Source organism: Leptonotus elevatus, chromosome 19 (genome assembly GCF_054856555.1).
Source record: "Leptonotus elevatus isolate MCC_2025b chromosome 19, RoL_Lele_1.0, whole genome shotgun sequence".
Taxonomy (NCBI): domain Eukaryota; kingdom Metazoa; phylum Chordata; class Actinopteri; order Syngnathiformes; family Syngnathidae; genus Leptonotus; species Leptonotus elevatus.
In genome coordinates, this window is record NC_141257.1 from 11024993 (window position 1) to 11048041 (window position 23049).

Below are 23049 nucleotides of genomic sequence, written 5' to 3' on the forward strand. Positions count from 1 at the left end.
GTTCCGTTTGAGAGGCTATGATGCAGTGAGTTTCTTGTTGTCATTTTACAATATGTATGAACTTGTTAATAAATGTAGCATTTCCTTTTAACGATATTTTGCAAGGAATTTCTTCCTGGACAATGCCCGAGAACCGCCCCTTTATTTGGAAAGCCTGTACTGGGGGAATTCCAGTCGCAACGCAGCAAACACGTCTATGTCTAAACAAAAGTTAGTTCATGCTAAAGATTAGCTAGCTCTTAATATGAAAAGAAAAATGCACTGAGCTGTCTTACAAATGTAATTATGCCATCTAGTGGCAGATATATGGCCTCAACACAAATCAATATCACACTCGTTTTTTACAGTACAGTCCTTTTTTTTTTTTACCTCAATTTTATGAATTATTTTGAAATTACTGTATCAATGACTAAAAGATGCAGCCATATTGCTATTCGTTTAACATTTTTCCAACTTTTATGTTAACAAGAGTATGAAAACAGAAAAAAAACATTTGATTGTACATTTAGAACATATAAAATGTGTGATTAATCGTGAGTTAACTATTGAAGCCATGCGATTAATTGCGATTAGAAATTTTAATCGCCTGTGTTCATCTCCAATAAAAAAAAATATTATCTTTGGGGTGCAATATGATTGAAGGCTCGTACATTTTAAAGCGTATTAGATATGATGCACTCACATTGTTCCAAAAATTCAATATTTTACTGCAATGCTCCAAAAGACAAATCAAACACAGAAAACCCCCACAAAGGATGGTGCTTTTCAATATTTGAATTTGTTTCCTGGTGACATGCACGTGCAGTGATTTAGCAAGTGATAAGTACATACAGTATGGTGAAATCCTGTCATATAAATGTTACCACTATTTACAAAGTACCTCTTCCTGCTCAACCAAAACATAAGTTTTGCCCTGTGACGTCCATTCAGACAGTCAAACCTATGTTAAAGTGAAGTGCAAGACATCCATCTATGCAGAGAACGGCACATGCAGGTGTTCTCTTTCATTATACTGGCTTGCAAAAACACTTCAAAGGAAGCTGTTAGCACGGCACCTCTGTTGACAGTTTATTAGTAAACTCGATGTATTGATTGCTAACCTGTCCTAAGACGGGCAGAGAAAAATGTGCGTCTGGGGTCAGAGGTAATCAGGCGGTTGTTTTAACCTTGGAGGTAAAGCCTCAGCTTGTAACATATTGGTCAGAACAGATCAAGTTGAGTTTTGGCATTAACTCATTCACTGCCATTGACGCCTATATACGTCAAAAATTCATTTGAAGTATTTTTTATTAGTTTAACATTTGTTTCCACTTTTGTTAACAAGAGTATGGAAACCTAGATTTTTTTATTGTATATTTAGAACAGATATAAAATGCGAGTTAACTAGTGAAGTAGTGCGATCGCCTGACGCCCCTAATTTTTTATATTTTCTTTTTTTAATATTTTTTTAAAAGAAAAGATTATCTTAAAAGATTTTTTTTTCTTAAAATAAAAAATATAAAAAGATGATTAAATATTAGGTGCGTCAGGTGATACAATTTTTAATTGTAATTAATCGCATGACTTCACTAGTTAACTCATAATTAATCACAAATGTTATATTTTATAAATATGCATATAAAAATTCTAGGTTTTCATACTCTTGTTAACAAAAGTGGGAAAAAAATGTTAAACTAATAGAAATAGTTCAAATGAATTTTTGACGTATATAGGCGTCAATGGCAGGGAATGAGTTAAAAGTCAACGCATGGGAAATTTAGAGCAGTTTTGAGACTCATCTAGAAACTTTATTATGCAAAAACATACTCAGAGATTGCCTCATCCAGATAAAAGATTTTCTTAATTTCAAAGACAAAAATGTACTAATATGATATCTTAATAATACTGAATAATAATAATAATCGTCAAAAATTGTACTCAAGTAAGCGTACTTAAAAATACAGTAATATGATTCGGGTCAAATTAAAGAGTAGTCGGACAAATAATTACTTGAAGAAGAGTAAGGAAACTACTCAAGTACTGAATAACTGGTAACCGCTAACAAACGTAAAATAGACAAAAATCTCAAATCCAGATTCTGATTACTTTATTGATTCCTAAAAGGGCATTTCACTCAAAAGCAAGACCTAGACAGCCATTTATAAGTTGTGAGAGGAGTTATTGTAACCTGAAATGATACGATTTTTAGGCAGACACTTTACATATGAGCGTGTGTCTGAGGGAAATATCGATTTCTGCCATTTATTCACGTAAATGAGTCACTTTGAAAGTTTCTGTAAAAGTAGCAAGCGGAACATTGGTCAATGTAACAGACTAAAACTAGCTTTTCTTCCAAAGGAAAATACTCAAATCAAGTATTAAATTTACACTACTTATCGTGAGACAAGATTTACGTGAAAAAAAACGCAGTCACTGGGCCGACAAAACCGTAGCCACGGTCAAATACTGCAATCCAAGGAATATAGCAGGACTTCCTCAAAGTCCTGAAGTCTTATTTCCTGTATCTGTAATTGATTTACCGCATGCCCAAGAAACCTCCATTATTACCTTTTCTTTCAAACTGCGCAGAATCATTTAGCCCTTCCAGACCAAACATTATAACTGTAATTATTGTTAATCTTTAAACATGATGAGTTCAGTAGCAGTTGAACTTGGTCATATAAATGAAAAGGAATTTCCTCCACACCTTCAGGTATCAGATGAGGAAAGGTGTCCCTTATTTAGTTTACAGTGTCAAATTCCAGAGTAGCGTTTGCTGGACGGGCTGCCACCTGCATGGGGACCAGTCGAAATGGAGGCCAGTGTTTACAAGTTGACAGTTTCAGTAATTGTCATGTTGAAGCAACATAAGCTGACTAAGGTGACCTTTGAAATGCACGCCATCAAATTTAATCTTCAGACTTAATCCTTTTATTCATATTGTATCGTCAGCCATTTGGGTGAAGTTAAAATATATCATTGGAATGCCTCTGCTATTTTATTTATAAATCATCCACTGGGTTGTATGATAATAAAAATAAAAATAAACGTTTTGTATTCCATAAAGGATGTCATGACCTTTTGCAATAAACATGTTCATCTTTTCCTCTTTTCTTTACTTTGCACTAGTTATTGAAAATGTTTCTTTAGTCTAAATAATTAAAAGAGCAATTCATATGATGGTATGCTACATATGATGAGAGGTCGCTACACCCACAGTGTTAAATGAATATCTCTCATACAGTGCTATTTAAAAGTGAGCATAATCATATTTCTGAAGGCAGAATTGAGTAGATAGTACAGCTTTTGTGTTGGATCTTATTTGAATGAGCAGGCATGAAAGTGCATACTGTATACAAAGGATAACGCATTCATATGCTCCACGGGAAGCACTGACTATTTTGCTTTTCTTTTTTTTTGCCTAAATTATCTTCTCGTGATACAAATGTATGATTTTTTTGTGTTTCCTGAAAAAAATTACTTAGGCGATTATTTTAGGAAGTCGCCAGTATATAATATGTTGTATTGGGTATTATATTTAATATTACTGTATACGAATTATTATTATTACAAAGTATAATAATTATATTTAAAATGCAATATACAGTATTGTATAATACTCAATATTATATATAATAATGATAATAAAATAGCATTTGTTATTTATTGTTATTATTATTAAATTAAATACAATTCACATGCATATAATGTATATTATTAATAATAATGATTGGTATTATTATTTTAAATAATAATATTGTATAATATCCTGTCTACGTAATTAACATTATTTGATGCTAATAATTTGCAGTAGTAGTAGTTCTACAACTAGCAGTAATGTACACAATACATCGTCAAACGGTGATATTTTGATGGCGATCCTAATAATTGCTTGGCGACAGTTGGTTTGCGATTTGTTATGCTAGCTAACAGGCCGCTCACATGACGTTACCCAGCATTCCCCGGGTGGGTTGTCGCTCACGAGTCACGACGCCCCATTGAGGAAGAAACGAGGATGCCTGTCGCCGTCGGTAAGTCTGTCAAACCAAATATCAGCTCAATTTTACCTCCATAGCTGGCTAGAAAATGAATCGCCTTTAGACAGACGTCATGGGGTTCCTTTTCCACGCTGTTTTACATGCTTTCGTTATGAAGCAACTTGTTGATCCGGCCGGCCGGCAAAGTTTTCGCTCCAAGCAACGCGTTTGCTCATCGGGTCGTGAAAACATTGTTTAACACGTTCGAGAACTTGTGAGTGCGTTTTCGAGCGAAAGTAATCGACAGAAAAGCTGCCTGTAATGCTTCAAGCTCATGTGGTTGACACGCAAACAGGTGAGAGCGGAAAGTGTTATCAGGCTGTGACGGGGACAGGAGACAATGACAGTGAATAATATTAACTGTTTGAGGTCAAAGGACGTTTTGCTGGAAAGATCCAACAGGTAGCACAAGAATTAGACCAGCAAAAATCAAATTCGGGTTGTTATGTGTTTTCTTTTTATTTACAGGGGTCGGTTTCATATTGGTTCTAATTTGACAGAAAGAATTGCTAACATTGGTGACAATATTTTATTTATTTAATTAGTAAAATGTGTTTGGAAGATTTGTTCATAGGTTCATAGCAAAGTTGTTATCCTCGTGTTTTGTTTGTTTCTCCTTTCAGTGTTTACAATATATTATCAATAAATTGATTTACTCTAGAAAATTATCAATGAACCCATCAAACCTCTCCCAGTGCTGTCGCTTGTAAACTCACGAGTACCTTCAAAAACGTGTACTTTATATAATATTTGGTTTAGTTTCAATATTATATATTTTGTTATATATTACAATACTTTGTTTCATCCATGTTCTTGATATACTACTACATACTTACCATAAGCATTATGCTATTCCAGCTATGCCTCATACTTAATTTATTTTTCAACAATGTATTTATTGAAATTAAGTTGCAAACATGACAAAACAAAGAATAAAAAAAAGAATAAATTAATGTCATTTATTTTATTTATTTGTCAAAAAGCTTATCATTTTTTGTTCCGCCTAACATCAGTCACTATTATGAGCAAGGCAATAAAACAACATTTGTTCAATCAAATACAATTGTTACAGTATTTTATACTGCAATATCTAACTGTTTGATGCAATTGCCATCCATTGTTTTTTTTTTATGCATCAAATACTTTGCTAAGTTGCAAAGTTTCCAAAATTCCATTCAAATGTAAAGGGTCACATTTATTTTTTGACTAAACATTTCAAATGTTTGTTTGTTAGGATTGTCAGACACTAAAAATGTCAAATAAGTGTCCCTCGAGCCCGTCTTGGGTCCAAAGTGCCATCCTTCAGCTTTGCAAGATAACAAGCCGAGAAGCAACATTTGTTGCAGAAAAAAAGATCATTAAAGTCTTGCGTGTTTACCCAAAGGTTTACAGTCCCTCTTCTTTAAGATGAACACAATAATCACATGGCGTAACTTGAAGCTCGAAAGACATAAAAACGAGGTTAAAGTTTCATTAGGTCCTCTTGTCTCTCTTTGATCCCCAGCCTCCGACATGGATTTCAAGGTTGTGTTTTCAGCCTTGGAAGCCGTGTGTGAAGAAAATATTGCTGCTTTTTGTGACCCTTCTGCCGATCTTGCCTTTGGCCCTGCGAGCCAGCGCTTTGTGACGTGCATGAGAAAGATTCAGGAACATGCTCGAGCTATTGAGCCTTTGGCCGCCAGCTTCACTGCCGTCTACCACCATTATGACTTTGACGCACAAACACCTGGAAATGGGTATCGCACCCTGATCAAGGTATGGAAATGAGTGTCTTTTTTTCCTTTCATTTACTGCACTGTATATCATATGTGGACAACATATTGTTTTCTAAACAAAATTGTTAACAAAAAACCCAGTCATCACTGATACAACTTTCTGTCGACTGAAAATAACATCAGTTTTAGCTCAGGTGACGACCAATCACGACTCGGCTTGCGAATGTCACATGACCAAACTCCGAAAACGGGTCGTTACCTGAGCCTGAACAACTTTCAGTCGACAGCAAGTGGCAAAATGGCCGCCCCCTGAGATGGATACAAATGGGTGGATTTTGCTGCTAAACTCGTATTCCGCAAATGCAATATTAATAAGAATGCCGTGTTTAGACTTATTACAAGATATTGTAAAATAATCGTTGTGCGCCTTTGAGCCTCCGGGTCTCTCTGCTAGATGTGTTTTTTTTTTTAATTTTGCCCTTACAGATGAGCTAGCTAATGCCCTTCAAACAGTCTTTTCATATAGTTTCTAATGTTTAATTTAACAACATTAAAGAGGAAGTCAACCTTAAACATTTCTTGTCAATAATATGTTACATATATGTGATCTCACTAGTCTAAACATGACATTCTGATTAATATTGCATTTGTGGAATAAGAGTTATGAAGCAAAATCCAGCCATTTTTATCCATCTCAGGGGGCGGCCATTTTGCCACTTGCTGTGGACTGAAGACGACATCACAGTTGTGCAGGGCTGAGGCAACAACCAATCACAGCTCACCTGTTTTTTGAAGCTGAAATGTGATTGGTTGTTATCAGAGACGTGTGCAACTGTGATGTCATTTTCACTCAACAACAAATGACAAAATGACTGCCTTCTAATATTGATAAAAACTGCTGGATTTTGCTGCCTAACTCATATTCCACTAATACAATATTAACCAGTAGGGGTGTGAATTGCCTAGTACCTGGCGATTCGATTCGTATCACGATTCATAGGTCACGATTTGATTCGATACCGATTAATCCCAATACGAATCTATAAATTGATTATTGAGATTTTTTTTTTTTTTTACTCAAATTTAGAAAATACTAATCAGTAAAGTTGGACATGTACACTGTAAGATTTGTATGAAAATGTATTTATTTATCTGAAAATTATGGCTTATAACTGAGCCACTGCATTCAACAAACAGGTTGCAGTCTGTTTCATGTTTGAACAGCAATGAAATCAATATTAAGGCTTAATGTTCCATTAATATAACATTCTTCCATGCTTAATGTGTGAATCCTAACCCTAAGTAAGACGTTTAGTTGAATATTTCCATTAAAAAAATTGATGTTTAAAAATCGATTCGGCCGCATATTGAATCGATTCGAGAATTGCGTGCTGCAATATTGCGATATATTGCCGAATCGATTTTTTCTAACACCCCTATTAACCAGATTACTGTATTTAGACTAGTGGGGCTGCATATAACATAAAAAATATATATATATATAATATATTTTTTGGGGGGGTTGAATTCCCTTTTAACAAAATAAAACAACATTGACAAAAGTCTCAGTTGCTTTTCACCCGCTAAAACCACAACGCTTCTGATCATATTCCTTCTTTGTGTGTGTGCAACTTTCAGGTGTTGCAGTCATGTCTTTTGCACCTCTTACACAAGGCTCGCTACATTGCCTCAAATCACACGAGCGCCTTCTTCAGAACGGACCACAATGCCTCCGAAATGGAGGCCTACTGCAGCGCCCTTTGCCAACTGCGGGCGCTGCTCTACCTCGCCAAGCGGCTGATCAACGACAACGATTTTGGCCAACTGTACTCCCTGCAGGACCTGGACCTGAGTCGCAGATTTGTGCAGGAGTACAGCTCCTTGCATAAAGCCTGTTTCTATGGCCGCTGTCTCGGCTTTCAGGTCTGAAACTAATTCTGTGAAGATGTTGCAAATAATTACGGAATGAATTTTAAGAAGGTTTAGGTCACAAGTTTTCCGCATTTGAAGCAAAACTCTTCCGTTGTTTCCTTGGACAGTTCTCACCAAGTCTTCGTCCGTTCCTCCAGACTATTGTCATAAGCATGATCTCATACGGTGAGACTTATGGTAAACAGCAGTCTGGGTTGGGTGAGTCTTTATCCTGACCTGTGGTACATTTATGTATGATGGTCCATTTGAGATGTTTTCATTTCATTCTTTCTTTGTCTTGCCAGGTTTAGCAGCGCTGTCTCTCCTCACTTCAGGAAAATACGTCATTGATCCAGAGTTGCGCGGTGCAGAATTCGAACGCATTACTCAGAACCTGGACATGCAATTTTGGAAGTCCTTCTGGAACATCACAGAGTCTGAGCTTTTAACAGTAGGCAGGGTCAAATGTTCATCATTATTGTTCCTAGTATTGTTCTTGTTTCTTACCTGAAGTTCAAGTGAGAGTTTAAATGTATTTCCTGTTTTCATGTTGTTCTCTCCTCAGGGCTTCAGTAGAATAGCTTCCTACCCCGTCCAGTTGAACCTCACACTAACGATACCTCCTGTTCCGTTCCGCCTCCCCTTGTCTTCGGACCCAAATCTGTCTGCTACCGTGCCACCTCCGCTGGCCCACTGGGGTCCCGGGCCAGTCCACTTGCGTCTGATCTCCCATGAGATTCGACAAGGACAGGTGAATAATGGCATGGATGGAAATAAGCGTTGTCATGACGTAATGTTTTCCTACAACTATACCGTCGTTACGTCGGCCGGTCATTGACAGATGCCCACCTTTCGTGAGTGCTTTTATGATGCGAACTTGCGAAGCCTCGAAAAAATGCACGGGCCGTCTGTACTGAATGTATGCCTGTTTGCTGAGTCCCCCCCCCCAATCCATATTGTGCTTCCCATACCAGAGCTCAATTTTGCTCAATTTTATTATTTTGCAGGACAGTGAGGAACTCTTGTCTTTTTCTCGCGGCGATCCGCCCTCTGTCTCTGCTTCCAATCTCCCGTGGGTGCAGAAGCAACCTCTATCCCCGTGGTTGCTCATTCACTTCCATGGAGGAGGCTTTGTGGCCCAGACGTCCAGATCACATGAGGTACGTCGGTCATGGTTGATTTTTATTCCCTGCCATACTCGAAAAACAGTTGGGTCAAAAATAACCCAATTATGGGTCAAATATTGGCAGATCCACTACTTGGGTCAATTTGACCCAACTTTGAGTCAAAACTTGGGTCATTTTGTATAAAACAAGCCAGAAAATGTGGTCAGATTGTCTACTTGGGTCAATTTGACCCACCTTTGGATAAAAAATGAGGTCATTTTATATAAAACAACCCAGAAAGATGGGTCAGATCCTCTACTTGGGTCAATTTGACCCAACTTTCTGGGTTGATCAATCATTTTGTATATATAACAACCCATAAGAAAGTTGGGTTAGTTCCTCTACTTGGGTCATTGTGACCCAACTTTCTGGGTTTATTTGTATAAAAAATAGAAGAAGTTAATTTTGTATAAAACAACACAGAATATTGTCCTCTACTCTGGTTAATTTTACCCAACTTTGGGTAAAAAAAATTTTTGAGTAATTTTGTATAAAACAACCCATAAATTTGGGTCAGATCCTGTACCTGGGTCATTTTGTATAAAATAACCCATAAAGTTGAGTCAAATCTCTTGAGTCAATTTGAACCAACTTTCTGGGTTTTGCACACACAAAAAAGAAGATTATTTTTATATAAAGTTGGGTTAGATCCTCTACTTGGGTTAATTTCACTCAACTTGGCGTAAAAAATTTGGTCATTTTGTATAAAACAACTGAGAAAATTAGGTCAAATTGACCCATAAAGTGGATCGGTCCATTTTTTTATCCATAATTGGGTTACTTTTGACCCAACTGTTTTTAGTGTGCATGATTCCGAAGTGCTCCATAGGTCTAAGAACATTTCATATCTTCTTTTATATCAGAATTATCTGCGGAGCTGGTCGAGGCGCTTGAACGTTCCTGTTCTTTCTGTTGACTACTCTCTATCACCTGAAGCACCTTTTCCTCGAGCTCTTGAGGAATGTTTCTACGCTTACTGCTGGGCTTTGAAAAACTGCCATCTGCTTGGTTAGTGAGAAATATTCTTTAATTCATTGCTAGTTTTCTATAGTTGGATCTAAGAAGACCTTGCTTTGTTCAAGTTCATCCATAGAATGAATATGACTGTTGTAGAGTAAAAACTGAATGTCCCTTAAGAGCTCAAAAGTAATGTATTAAATGTAATTCAAATGTCCTTTAATTATATAACCCTCTGTGTTTGTGTCCCAGGTTCGACAGCAGAGCGTGTCTGTCTGGCAGGGGACAGCGCTGGGGGTAACCTCTGCATTACCGTGTCCATGAAGGCCATGACGTGCGGCATCCGAGTCCCTGACGGCATCATGGCGGCCTACCCCGCCACCTTGCTCACCACGGACGCCTCGCCCTCCCGTTTGCTCACGCTCATTGACCCGCTGTTACCTTTAGGTGTTCTTGCAAAGTGCCTCAATGCTTATGCGGGTAGGTCCGTGCGGCATTAGACGCATGTTCTTTCACACATCATTTAACCCGAGAGGACTTAATAAGCAAAATAGACAGTGTATTTGTGTGCAAACTGGGTAATGTGGACATGAGGACGACATTAGTTATACAACTGTACCCATCGTGTCCCATGGTAGGCTGAGGGTAATTTTATAATGTTTTGTTTCACTTTTGTGAAATACATGATTAATTATTTGTTGCTTGTTTTTTTTTCTTCACATCCTACCACTTGTGTACTCCCAGGTTTGGACTCACAGACTGTACAGCCCGCTGTGGGAGGCAGCAGTCTAAGAGCTCTGGGCAGAGACACAACCGCAGTGCTTAGTGATCTCACTCAGGGAGCCACCAGCTGGATCCAATCCTTTCTGCAACCTATGTGGCCCACAAGCAGAGCCCACTCAAGAACATCGAGACCCGGAGAAGCCACAGGCATGGACGCGCACAGGAATGCCTCACCGCCACACTCCCAATGTTACGTGGATTACCCAGATGGCTTTGAACCCCTGCGCTCCGAATGCCTTGCAGTGGTTCAGCCGACCTCTTGCCCAATCATCAGGAACCCTTTTGTGTCACCGCTGCTTGCGCCTGACAGCCTTCTACGAGGCCTGCCGCCTGTTCACTTTGTGGTGAGATACAAAACTTGCTCGCTCCCTGTGAACAGAACAGCATTACTGGCATATATGGAGGACCAAAAATGCCAAAATAAAATGTATTAAATAAATAAATCAAAGTGAAAATTGAAACGGATAAACAAATATAATAAAAAAGTTTCAATTAAAAAAATAATATAAATGGAATACAAAAAATGATCACAATTAAATCATTAAACGTAAAAATAAAATATAAATAAAAAAATATAGATCAATCAATCAATAAAAACACTTGGCCCTCATATTTATTTCATGCTGCAGATGCTGTCCAACATGAAATGAGGCATGAAATGTCATTCAAATGAGGGGATGTGTCTTGGTTGTTTTTATTTTCATTTATATAATTTTTTTAATTATATTTTTATACATGTTTTTATTTATTATTTTTGGCGTTTTTTGGTCCTCCATACCAGCAGTCAGTGTCGGAGCACGTTATATCACTGTTAACAACTTAAGTAGATTTAAAATAAAAATATCAAATTTGGCACAAAAAGGCTACATCAGGTGGAAAGGGCAAAGCGAAACCTCCTATAAAACAGTATTTTTTAATTGAGGCTTTGTTAACTCAGAAAGTTAGCTTCATTTTGTTTCCTGACCTGTGCATATTCCCACACAGGCCTCTGCTCTGGATGCTTTACTGGACGACTCTGTGATGTTCGCCAAGAAGCTGCGGGACATGGGCCAGCCTGTAAGCCTGACAGTGGTGGAGGACCTTCCGCACGGCTTCCTCAGCCTGTCGCAGCTCTCCAAGGAGACAGAGGCTGCTGCAGAAATCTGCTTGGACAAAATAAGGGAGATTTTTCTGCAAGGAAACACACAGAACTGTCTCGAAGCTAGAAGAGATTAATCGCACGGTGATTCGTCAATGGGATTTTATTATTTTGAAAATGTCTTTTCAGACGGGAGAAATGAAAAGAATACAATTCTTTGGGACAGCGAAATTCAAATTCATGCCCAAAAGTTTCTTCTGTCAGAGTCACTGATAATTTCATTTAAATATATATTTTTTCTTGTTGGTTTTAACATAAACAATGACAACAAAATGTGTTGTGTTTTCCCAATGTTTATGTATGAGAAATACAGGTGGGGTTTGGTGTTGCACAAAAGTTGCAGTTGATGGAGTGTTAGTGCCTTTTTAATTTCTGTATGTACAGTACTGTAATAGGAACATTCCAAATATTCTTGTATTAATGGTTTACCCACACACAAAACAGTTTACAGATTCATTATTTCATTTTGTAATATGTCAACAATATTGTGGAAATCACAATGTGTTGCTCAGCAGTGAAGTTGTGCTGTAAATATTTCTTAATATTTATTACAGTGTAATATTTAAAGCCTTATTAAATCAATAATGCAACATAATTGGGTCTTATGTGTACTCATGCGAGTCTTTACATTTACAAAGGACTTCTCTGCAGCTCTTTCAGTGTATAATGAAGGTTTTCAACCTTGTTTAGAAAAAAAGGAAGTGTGCGGTCATTTTTTGGACATCCTGTATTTTGTATTTTTTTTGTAAACAGCTAAGCAGAGGATATCAAATTGTGGCCCCTGTGGCAATTTCACACAAATCACACTGATGTGTTTCAAATTCAAGAGACCGAAATGATTGATACCTTAACATGAGACACAATATTTTACATTCATTTGTAGTAGTTTTTCCAAACTTTTTCTCTGATTGCCACTAGGTTGCATCGGTTGCTTCAATGATTTAAAAAAACTAAACAAGACTGAATGGCAGTATTCTAACAGAACAGTGAAAAATAGATTAACCGTGCGCGTTTATTTTTGTGTACACTGTACAGTTTGCATTTAAAATTTGCTAAACTTTTATTTTCCCCAACACTCTACATGTTGCAGTATTCTGCTTTGACAGCAGGTGTCAGGAGCGTCGTAATCCGCCGTCCGATACGATAAACAGAAGCAAGAGCAAGACGACGAGGAAGAGAAGACGAAGAAGAAGGCGACCATGTTGATTTAAAGGAAAAAACAATAGACGCGATTTATTTGAAGTACAATTCAGTTATTGAAAATGTTGATTAAATAGTTGATTGGGAACAACGCGAAATCCAGTGTCTATTTTAAAATAACAGCGAACCAGGTAAGTGTTGTGTTGTTTATAAGCCATTTCCTTCAAAAATAGCAGTTGTTGCTAGCTGGTTAGCTCAGAGCTAACTTTAGCGCTGTGCGAAATTAGGTGACTACCGAGATATATTATTGCGTTTGCTAAAGCAAATTGGCAACGCAATATCTACCACAAAACAAACAACGTAAAATGGCGATATTTCATTTTACACGCACTCCATAAAATCTGCGTTTAAAATCTCAAATTCATTAGTTTAAAGAACATACGCACTGGTTAGCTTGAAGTTTAACCTGTCCTAAGCAATAGTCGCATTAACTACGTTAACACCATCGTTCCTGCTTGTAACGAAATTTAGTTTAATTAACACAAACTTAACTTTAACGATGCTTAAAACATTTCTTCACCTAAACTACGTTGGAAGCTAAATATTATTTCCGGGCAAATTAATGTCCTTTGCATATTCCGAAACCTTCTGTTTGGACATCTTTCAGGTGACGCATTTGAGTTGGTTGGCTGACTTTGATTGGGAAGCCCCTTGATCACGGTCACACTCCCACCAGTGGCACTTGGACCTTCAGACGTGTGGTGTCCACGCAGAAGCCAGCTGGGGCCAGTACACAAACACGCACTGTGGATTAGAAGGGGTTGAAAGCTTTTTTGCTTTGGACTAGATCCCCTCATATTCATGTGACAACTAACCGGTGGAAATAATCTCATATGATTTTGGGGATAGACTTGTACAGACTTGGACATCTTGTTTTCTCCAAGGACATCAAGTAAACTCTGTGGACTGAAAAGGAGGCAGAAAACATTGTCCAGTGTAAAAACAAAGATTATATTGAAGAAATTATCCCCCCCAAGTACAAAGATTGCCTTAGTTCTATTTTAGGACTTGAGACACATTTAATACTTGTTCACATATAATTTTTCTATATTGTGAGCAAGTAAATTAATGCAAATATCTCTTCATTTTGAAGAGTTGTGTACAAAAAAATAGTTTTTTTGTTGTTGGTGTTTTTTTTTGTTGCATTTCTTGTACGTCGGTCACTCTTGTTAAAGGGGACAAAACTGCACGTACGTGTGTATATGTAAATATCATTGGTTGATTACTTATTAAGGCGTGGACTTTAAAGAAAATATTGTTTGTTAATGATTTATTAATCGTTTTCCTTTTTCTTTTTTTTTCTTTTTTACATTTTGAAGTTAATTTTAGTAAGAAAAACCTAAGAGGCAAAAATATAAGCTTGACGGAACACCTGAATTACAAGCAACGAAAAAAAAATGGCTACAGCCAGAACAGAAAATGTTGGCCCACTTGCCATGGGACTGAACAAGCAGAATGGGCAACTCAGAGGACAGACTAAACCAGCTTCAGTCCAACCAGGACCCTCAACTCAAGGAAAAGTGTTGGGTGCCTCCCAGAAAGCAGGTGCTGCCTCTCAAGAAGGAGGGGGCATTAAGTTTGGAGACGACTGGAAAAAGAGCCTCAAGCTTCCTCCTAAAGACACCAGGGTTAAAACCTCTGTGAGTGAAATGTCTTCCATCTCCTGTATGTAAACTTAAAAAGCGTGTTCTCTTCAACATTCCGTTTTGTATTTCCTAGGACGTGACAGCTACGAAGGGGAATGAATTTGAGGATTACTGTCTCAAAAGAGAACTTCTGATGGGCATTTTTGAGATGGGTTGGGAGAAGCCATCTCCTGTGCAGGTATGGTTATACACTTTTATTGGGATAGACTCGTTTGTAATGGGTTGACTTAAGTAGTTATTTTAGAATCATCTTTCAGCGAGGGCTTGATATTTCATTCAAATTAATCAACTATTTTCAGTAGATTCAACTACATGAGCCGGTATTACATGATGCATACAACTGGCTTGTTCATATTGCAATTGCCTTAAATTATATCACAATTCATGGCTTGGTCAGTGAGAAATCGTGAATTCATAATATCACTTCTTAGGATGACTTAAAAGGGAAGTCAACCCCAAATATTTTATTTACAATATGTTCTATTAAGCCACACTACTCTTGACACTATATTCTAAACAATCTTGCGTTTGTGGACTATGAGTTAAGCAGCAAAATCCACCTGTTTGTATCCATCTTGGGGGTGGCCATTTTGCTACTTGCTGTCGAGTCGACTTAAATTCACAGTTGTTCAGGGCTGAAGTAACGACCAATCACGGCTCACCTGTTTTCTGAAGCTAAGCTGCGATTGGTTGCTCTGAGCCCTGAGCAACTGTGATGTAATTTTCAGCCGTGGCAAAATGGCTGCCCCCTGACATGGATAAAAAAGGGTAGATTTTAGTGCTTAACTCATATTCAACACAGTATTACTCAAAACGCATTGTTGAGACTAGTAGGGACACATGCAACATTATTGTAAAGATAATTTTAGGGTTGACACCTTTTAAAAGTTTAATTCCTTGTAGGAGGAGAGTATTCCCATTGCCCTGTCTGGAAGGGATATTTTGGCTCGGGCAAAGAATGGAACAGGAAAAAGTGGAGCCTATCTCATCCCATTGCTGGAAAAGATAGACCTTAAAAAGGACTATATACAAGGTGAGATTAAAATAGTTCCCCTGCCTCCCTTGTTTTTATTTTTACAAAATTGTTCAATATATATACTTTCATTTTTACCACTTAGCAATGGTAGTAGTGCCAACTCGAGAGTTGGCACTGCAGGTGAGCCAGATCTGCATTCAGATCAGCAAACACCTGGGAGGAGTCAAAGTCATGGCCACCACCGGGGGAACCAACCTACGAGATGACATCATGCGCCTTGATGAGACTGGTGAGTTATCATTTGCTTGTCCCCATTTGTTTGCCTGCTTGGATGACAAATACCACGCTATCGCAGGGAATTTGAACCATCTGCATCCATCCTAGTTAGAATTTGATTGGTTCCTAGTTTGAATGTGATTGGTTGTACAAGTCCTGGTACAGACCACAATGACTATTTAGTCCTACTTTTTTCTCTCTCACTATGCTACCTGCACAGGATGCCGTGCCTGTATGCCGTCTGTGTGACATACTAAGCATATTCTCAAAGTCGTTTGGCTCCGGCACAGATTCGACCCCATCTACACAAACTGCACTGACATAAATGTAATCGCGTAGCGATAATAGCTCAGCTGATGTTTGGTGTGACCGCAGTATAGCTCGTATCCTCGTTCAGCAAGAATTTTGTGCATCAGATTCAGCACCTAATGTTAGTCAAATAGAATGCTTAACTGCTGCTTGCATCTGGAAATGGCTGAATGTGTGTAGCAGGAACCTCCACCTAGTGATAAAAGGTATTTTGATATGATTTGTGTTTTTAATGAAAAAGATAATTTTTTATATATATATATATACTTGTATTTTTTTATATGAATAAAATGTTTTTCAGACTTTCCCTCAAGGCTTTCTGCTCACATGACACAGCTAAAAATAGTCTTGCTTCCGGCCCAACACATACACTTGGCAGCATGGAAAATCCCCAGAGTCCACGAGATTGTTTGCACTTTGCTGTAATGTCTTCTTTCGCAAATCCAATCAATAATGTATCAATCGATCAGCAAATAATGACATTTATTAAATGCAAAATATCGTCCGGTCCAATCCAGCCAATCAGATCTGTGTTAAGACTATTCACAATATATTTTTTATCATTGTTATTATTTTTTTTGTACTCAAGCCGTTTCTCTTTCATTTTCCCAATTAGTGCATGTAGTCATTGCTACACCTGGTCGGATTCTGGATTTGATAAAGAAAGGAGTGGCAAAAGTGGATAGAGTCCAGATGATGGTGATGGATGAAGTAAGCACATTGAATTAAACACAACACAAGCTCATTTCCTCTAACTGCCTCCAAATTTCATTGTGCTACTCAAAATCTTGTTTGTTTTGTTTCTCCCCTCTCAGGCTGACAAACTGCTGTCTCAGGACTTTGTGGTGCTCATCGAGGATATTATTAGCTTCCTGGCCAGGAACAGGCAAATCCTGCTCTACTCTGCAACCTTCCCCATCAGTGTGCAAAAATTCATGGTGAGTCTTCATCATTTGCGCCGCCGCTAAGACAGCCTGATGGCTCTGGGCCAGTTGGCACTAATTGTTTCACTCTGCAAACCAAGCTGTTCATTCTCTGTGCCTGGTCTTGTTTGGTGTTGTATGTGCTTTAAAGGCTATGCTGCACTGCGATACAGGCTTAATAGTTTGGTTAGTCAGTCTGCTGCAGTCTAATGCAGCAATCTGTATTTTTGTATGTCAATTTCAGAAAAACAGGAGGGATAATTACTCAGACAAACATACTCTGAGTAACGGAGCATTAGCTTCTGTTTTTCGGAATAGTTTTTTTATTTTTGTTTTTTACCTCTGGACTCCCAAGTGACTTGTTGCAGACTCGCTAATGGCGGACACTTTTCCCGCATGCAACTGTTAGTTTACTAAAATGCCGATCGATTGACATTCGCATACTTGCCTTAACTGAGCCAGTAAGTGATATACTTTAAGGTACGTGGGAATGTGTCCGCCATTAGCGAGTCTGCAACAAGTCACTTGGAATTTAGAGGTCCCCAAAATATTATTCAGAATAATATTCAGAAAAACAGAAGCTCGTGCTCTGTTTTTCTGAGTAATTATTCCTCCTGTTTTTCGGAATATTTCCCCCCGTTTTTCAGAATATTTTTTTATGACAGAAAAAAATATGCTGTGAAACAGAAAAAAAATATTCACAAAAACAAAAAATAATATATAAATGCACAAAAAACAAAGCCCCCCGCAAAAAAATTTGTCAGAAAAATAATGTTTTTGAATATTTTCCCCGTTTTTCTGAATATTTTCCCCCTGTTTTCCGGAGTAATTTTTCCTCGTGTTTTTCTGAATATTCTCTCCCCCCTCCCTCATTTTTCGGAATTTTTTTTTATGCCAGAAAAAAATATTCATTAAAACATGAAAAACAGAATTAAAAAAAACAAAACAAAGCACTCTCAAAAAATGTGTCAGAAAAACAGAAGTTTTTTTTTTTCTTCGAGTGAATTCAATACGCTTCCGTACCACACTTAAACACACACAAAAAAAGCTACAATTTATTATGGTAATTAAATTGATTGTTTCCCATACGTTTTTTTCAACGCCAACATCTATGTGCTTGCTGTAGGCCAAGCACCTGCAGAAACCTTATGAGATCAACCTGATGGAGGAGCTGACTCTGAAGGGCATTACTCAGTATTACGCCTATGTCACTGAGAGACAGAAAGTGCACTGCCTCAACACACTCTTCTCCAGGGTGAGTAACACTAAATGGACCGTTTTGAACATCCTGTGGCTTCACAGACTGTGATAAAAAGGATCATGGTTTCCAGTTTCTATGCAATTGTTGGCCTACCCTGTATATTAGCAAAATGTTTGATTTTTCTGTCCTGTGCAGCTTCAGATCAACCAGTCGATCATCTTCTGCAACTCCACGCAGAGGGTGGAGCTCTTAGCTAAGAAGATCACGCAGCTGGGCTACTCATGCTTCTATATCCACGCTAAGATGATGCAGGTTGGCACAATTAAGTCTAATGTTGATTTTTTTTTTTGATCCTATTATTACCCCACTGTCTGTAATGTCTCACTTGATTGTGCAAGAGGCTTAAAGACACAAGATAACAGATGTGTATTACTTGTTTCCAGGAATATAGAAACCGTGTGTTCCATGACTTCAGAAATGGACTGTGCAGGAACCTGGTCTGCACCGGTAAGTTTTAAATTCTCTCCTCAAGGATTTTTCAACACCAGTCTGTACATTCCGATTGCGTAACTGTTACTGCCGTCCAAAAGATCTCTTCACTCGGGGTATCGACATTCAGGCCGTCAACGTGGTCATCAATTTTGATTTTCCGAGGAATGCAGAAACGTACCTCCATCGTATTGGAAGATCAGGTATCTTGATCACTACCCCGTTGAAGTCTAATCCTCTATTATCAGTCAGAGTGTCAATATCACCATAAAGTGCGTTTGGGACGCCCCCAATTCACTGAAAATGTCATATTCATTGTATTAAGTGTACTTAATGAAAGCTAATGTGTGTTCTCAGGGAGGTTCGGTCATTTTGGTTTAGCCATCAACCTGATCACATCAGAAGACCGCTTCAACCTTAAGACCATCGAAGACCAACTGGTAACCGACATCAAACCCATTCCCGGCAGCATCGACAAGAGTCTCTACGTGGCAGAGTTCCACTCCTCCAGCGGCGACTGTGAGGTGGAGGAAGTCCAAGAAAGATCAGGACATCAGCAGGACAGCACCTAAAGCGGGCGACAGCATGTTAACACGTAAGTAGCTGAGTTTTAAAGGGGAAGTCACCCCCCAAAAAATTCTCGACAACAATATGTTCTATGCAGCCCAACTTCGTGGAATGTGAGTTGAGCAGCAAAATCCTGCAGTTTTTATCAATATCAGAAGGCGGCCTTTTTGCCACTTGCTGTCGAGTGAAAATTACATCACAGTTGCTCGGGTCTCAGGGAACAACCAATCACAGCTCTGCTTCAGAAAACAGGTGAGCTTGTGATGTCATAAGTCGGCAGCAAGTGGCAAAATGGCCGCCCCCCTGAGATGGCTGGATTTTGCTTCATAACTCACTCCACAAATGTAATATTAATCAGAATGTCATCTTTAGACCCGTGAGGTCACTTAAAACATTGTCAAGAAATGTTTTACGGTTGACTTCCCCTTTAACTTAGTTTTAGTCTTTTTTTGTCATGTAATAAAACTTTGTCTTCCATGCAGGACACACAGGCTTCAGGCACCTCTTCAACATCTCATTTTCACAGCCGACGCAGAAAACATAATCGTTAATCGCATCAAACCCCATACTGGTCCTTGTGTCCTGCATTTGATCTTATTACTCCATTTTTGCCCTAAAAATGATTGGAGGGCATCATGCAAAATGTAATTCTGTTTTGAACCGGTCGTCCCTGGAAATTGTCAGCTGAAAGGGCGGTCGGACTCTCTCGCGTCAAAACACCAGCCATCGTTGCGTACACTGTTGCCACTTAAGTGCCTTACTTCCTGCCACGCATATTGTTCCTTACATAGCGTGTCGTGCTACCATGATAACCCATTGACTTCAAAACCCATTATGCAAGCAAAAAGAGACGACTACTTTTATGCGAGGTACGTCAAAACTCCCTAATGCATCATTAATAGCAACCTTTTTGTTTAATGTGAACGTTGCAATAAAAACGGCAGCTTTACTCAGTAGTGCGTGACTGTTTATCTCCGTTCAGAAATAATTAATACATGCAGAATGGTTCATGGATGTCTGCCTGCAACAGTTTCACTTTCATAGCGGCTTTATGCTGTTAGTTTGTACTCGTTGCGCTTGTCTGGATAATCTTACACGGTTAGAAAAAAAAAACACGTTTAAAACCTAAATCAAAACATCAAGATTGGTTCAAAGCAGAATGTTTCAAGTTGTTACTCGGCTCATAAATTACACAATTGCAACCTACAGGATAATTATGGCTATTGGTGCAAATCATGACTTCAAATTTCCAATTTCTCTGCTTTTTGCTTGCAATATGGACACTGAGGATGGAATAGATTGATTAGTATTTCCGCTGGTCCGAAGACAAATTGAAACTGGTGAATGTATATGCCAACTCTGCTGTCTAGTGGATGACCGCCAAGAGCTTGAGCATATTTTTGGACACCATTTTTGTGTTGCTGCTGTAGCAGTTCAAAGCTGCTTTTTTTTTGTCTTTTTTTTTTTTCTGCTCCATCTTTTACCAGCCCCGGTTTCAGTTTGCTTTGTGCAGCTGCATCAATTTCTTGTTTCTTTTGCAGCAAATTCCATTTTGATAAGGAGGAGAACCATTTCCTTGAGTTTGGGGCGGGAGGGGCTTTGGATTGGAAAGCAAAATTGTAGCATCTTTAAAGAGGCAGCTGCGGCTTATTTTGTGTCCTCCCCTAACCAAGATTTTAAAAAACAAGCTAACATAGTTTCTACTTTTTTTTTATTTTTTTTTATTTAAATTAAGATTTTTGTTCTTTTCTGGTTTGCGTCATTATATGACATAAGCACTGGGTTTGGGTGGGTTTCCAGTACACAATAGATCAGACGCTCATGTTTTTTCATTATCAACAGAAAGTGAAATTACTGGTCATAGATTTATGGAAAGCATTTAAGTTGATTTTCATGATAGATACTTAAGTTGTAAATTGTTTACAATTACCCCCAAAATAAAACTACAGTACTTGGGTTTGGGTTATTGGGAAGATGAGGTTTTTATTTCTTCAGTTTTTGTTAAAACACATTTTCAGGATTTACACTGAAGCAAAACCAAAAGTGAGCGAGTGAGCGATCGAATGTGGAATGGCAGCATTTACATGCAGCCTCAATCCAACTTCACTAAACATTTGTGTTTCGCACTTGCTTGGTTACAATTTTTGCTTTAAAATAAAAGTTAAAAAATCAGTTCTGACAGTTTGATGCTGCATGTAAATGTATGTTGTCCTTTTTTCCTTTTTCATGTGCAGATATTTTTGTTGGTGATACACGTCTTAAATGTGAATGAGTGGTGTTTACATTTGCCAGGTGTGTTACCTCCAACTTTCCAACTCTTAATGGTGAATGTCATCTTTCCTTATCTGTTTTCATTCCATGTCATCCATTGTGACCCAAAATCGGCATTGCTTGATGTATTCATTCAAACCGTTTCCATTTGACACCCCACCCACCCACCACCCACTTAGGTGGAACATTGGCTTTAATAAATGTGTTAATTTAAAAAAATGCTATATCATGAATGCAGCTTGTGCTGGGTCACAATGGACGTCAAATTGAATGCCGTTATGAATGTGACTGTTATATTTGCTTAGTCATCTGAAAAGACTTTTCTTTTGTGTATGTGTGCTGACTTTCACAGCCTGTTTGGTAAAGGGTAAGTAACTATAAAAAAAAAAAAAAAAAATAAAAAAAAACAGGCATCAAATTACAATTTGGAAATTATGTTTGGGTCTCAATTAGGTAATTGGTGGTAAATTTAAATGATTAAATTCAGTGAGTGGGGGGGGGGGGATTTTTTTCTTTGACTGAAGCACTAAAAAACTGTAAAAGCTTCAGGCAGTTTGATCTCAATTCAGTAAAACTTTAGATGTACTACTGAATTCCCTGCAATGTGGATGCATAATTGGCTTTGATTTGGTTGTTGTGAATATTACAACACGATATGGAGGAGTGTGGCAACACGATTTTGAATTTCCCAGCAGATAAAATATGCTGTTGGTAACCGACTTGCGTGAAGTCTTTTTAAAAATCCCATTAGTTGTCATAGTCCTAAATTCAGGGTCATTATGTTTTAGTTTGTTGGACCATGGACAAACTTCTTAGTTGTCACTCAGCAACATCAAGTAAAACCATTTAAAAAATGCAAGCTTAAAGGACTAAAATTTAAATTTGTGTTTTGAAAATGTGTCCCTTATGGTTCCTTTGTTTTCTTGTCGTAAATGTATTTGAAACAGCAAAACTATTGGAATGTCTCTAAAGTTTCCCCGACATATTAATGTTTTGTCCCATTATTTCCTCTTGAGGAACACTGGATAATTCAGCAAATGGTGTTTCTCACTCTGCCCTCTACTGTTGTAATTTGGAACTACATGCAGGAGTTGTGAAATTCAATAAACTCAACTGAAATTTACAGTCCGTTGTTTACTTTGTGGTTTTATTTCCTGATGAGTTTCAATGTATTGTTAAGCTTTAAAGAGCAATTGGCTTAAAATACGTAAAAGTGTTTCTCGTGTCTAAAATTGTGTAACTAATAATTCACATTAGTTGTGATTGCGACACAAACCTCATTATTACCCTGTTTGGGGTGATCATGTTGAGGAAGGAGGCTGTTTACTGCTTTGCGATCATCTGAAGACGTTTGACCTTGACGTGCTTTTGCTAGCGTTAGTCAACTGAACCTTTAGCTCCCGTTTGTTTACAAATGCTGTATTTTATTTGAGAAATGTTCCTTGGGTTTGTGCTAATAATGGTGCACGTATAAAACTAAACTAAACTAAATTCAAAGTGTGTCA

At 38.0% G+C, this 23049-nt stretch overlaps 2 protein-coding genes across 5 annotated transcripts; both read left to right on the forward strand.

Annotated features, from left to right (window-relative positions):
* Nucleotides 1-3873: 3873 nt before the first annotated feature.
* lipea (lipase, hormone-sensitive a) lies at nt 3874-12268 on the forward strand. 4 transcript variants are annotated; one of them, XM_086062507.1, is made up of 11 exons: nt 3874-4010; nt 5521-5771; nt 7370-7654; nt 7771-7861; nt 7948-8093; nt 8208-8393; nt 8650-8802; nt 9672-9816; nt 10018-10245; nt 10510-10892; nt 11533-12268. In XM_086062507.1, the coding sequence occupies exons 1-11, from the start codon at nt 3995-3997 to the stop codon at nt 11761-11763; spliced, it is 2115 nt and encodes a 704-aa protein (XP_085918633.1). In that variant the 5' UTR covers nt 3874-3994; the 3' UTR covers nt 11764-12268. The 4 variants fall into 4 exon arrangements, with proteins under 4 accessions (XP_085918633.1, XP_085918632.1, XP_085918634.1 ...); XM_086062506.1 differs by lacking the exon at nt 3874-4010 and adding an exon at nt 4030-4311; XM_086062508.1 differs by lacking the exon at nt 3874-4010 and adding an exon at nt 4030-4311 and having other exon boundaries at nt 7771-7828.
* Nucleotides 12269-12842: 574 nt separating this feature from the next.
* LOC147157933 (putative ATP-dependent RNA helicase ddx6) lies at nt 12843-22667 on the forward strand. Its single transcript, XM_086062925.1, has 13 exons — nt 12843-13017; nt 13494-14526; nt 14606-14710; nt 15436-15565; nt 15651-15797; nt 16710-16804; nt 16909-17031; nt 18143-18271; nt 18413-18529; nt 18661-18724; nt 18808-18909; nt 19064-19301; nt 19756-22667. The coding sequence occupies exons 2-12, from the start codon at nt 14284-14286 to the stop codon at nt 19276-19278; spliced, it is 1470 nt and encodes a 489-aa protein (XP_085919051.1). The 5' UTR covers nt 12843-13017; nt 13494-14283; the 3' UTR covers nt 19279-19301; nt 19756-22667.
* Nucleotides 22668-23049: the final 382 nt, after the last annotated feature.

Excerpts from the sequence above, each read along its gene's own strand:
- lipea (XM_086062506.1), top strand. The coding sequence starts at position 4,278 with ATGCTTCAAGCTCATGTGGTTGACACGCAAACAG. Across the intron at positions 9,817-10,017 it reads GAAAAACTGCCATCTGCTTG|GTTCGACAGCAGAGCGTGTC; the intron begins GTTAGTGAGAAA and ends TTTGTGTCCCAG. Across the intron at positions 10,893-11,532 it reads TGCCGCCTGTTCACTTTGTG|GCCTCTGCTCTGGATGCTTT; the intron begins GTGAGATACAAA and ends ATTCCCACACAG.
- LOC147157933 (XM_086062925.1), top strand. The coding sequence starts at position 14,284 with ATGGCTACAGCCAGAACAGAAAATGTTGGCCCACTTGCCATGGGACTG. Across the intron at positions 15,798-16,709 it reads CATGCGCCTTGATGAGACTG|TGCATGTAGTCATTGCTACA; the intron begins GTGAGTTATCAT and ends TTTCCCAATTAG. Across the intron at positions 18,910-19,063 it reads CCATCGTATTGGAAGATCAG|GGAGGTTCGGTCATTTTGGT; the intron begins GTATCTTGATCA and ends GTGTGTTCTCAG.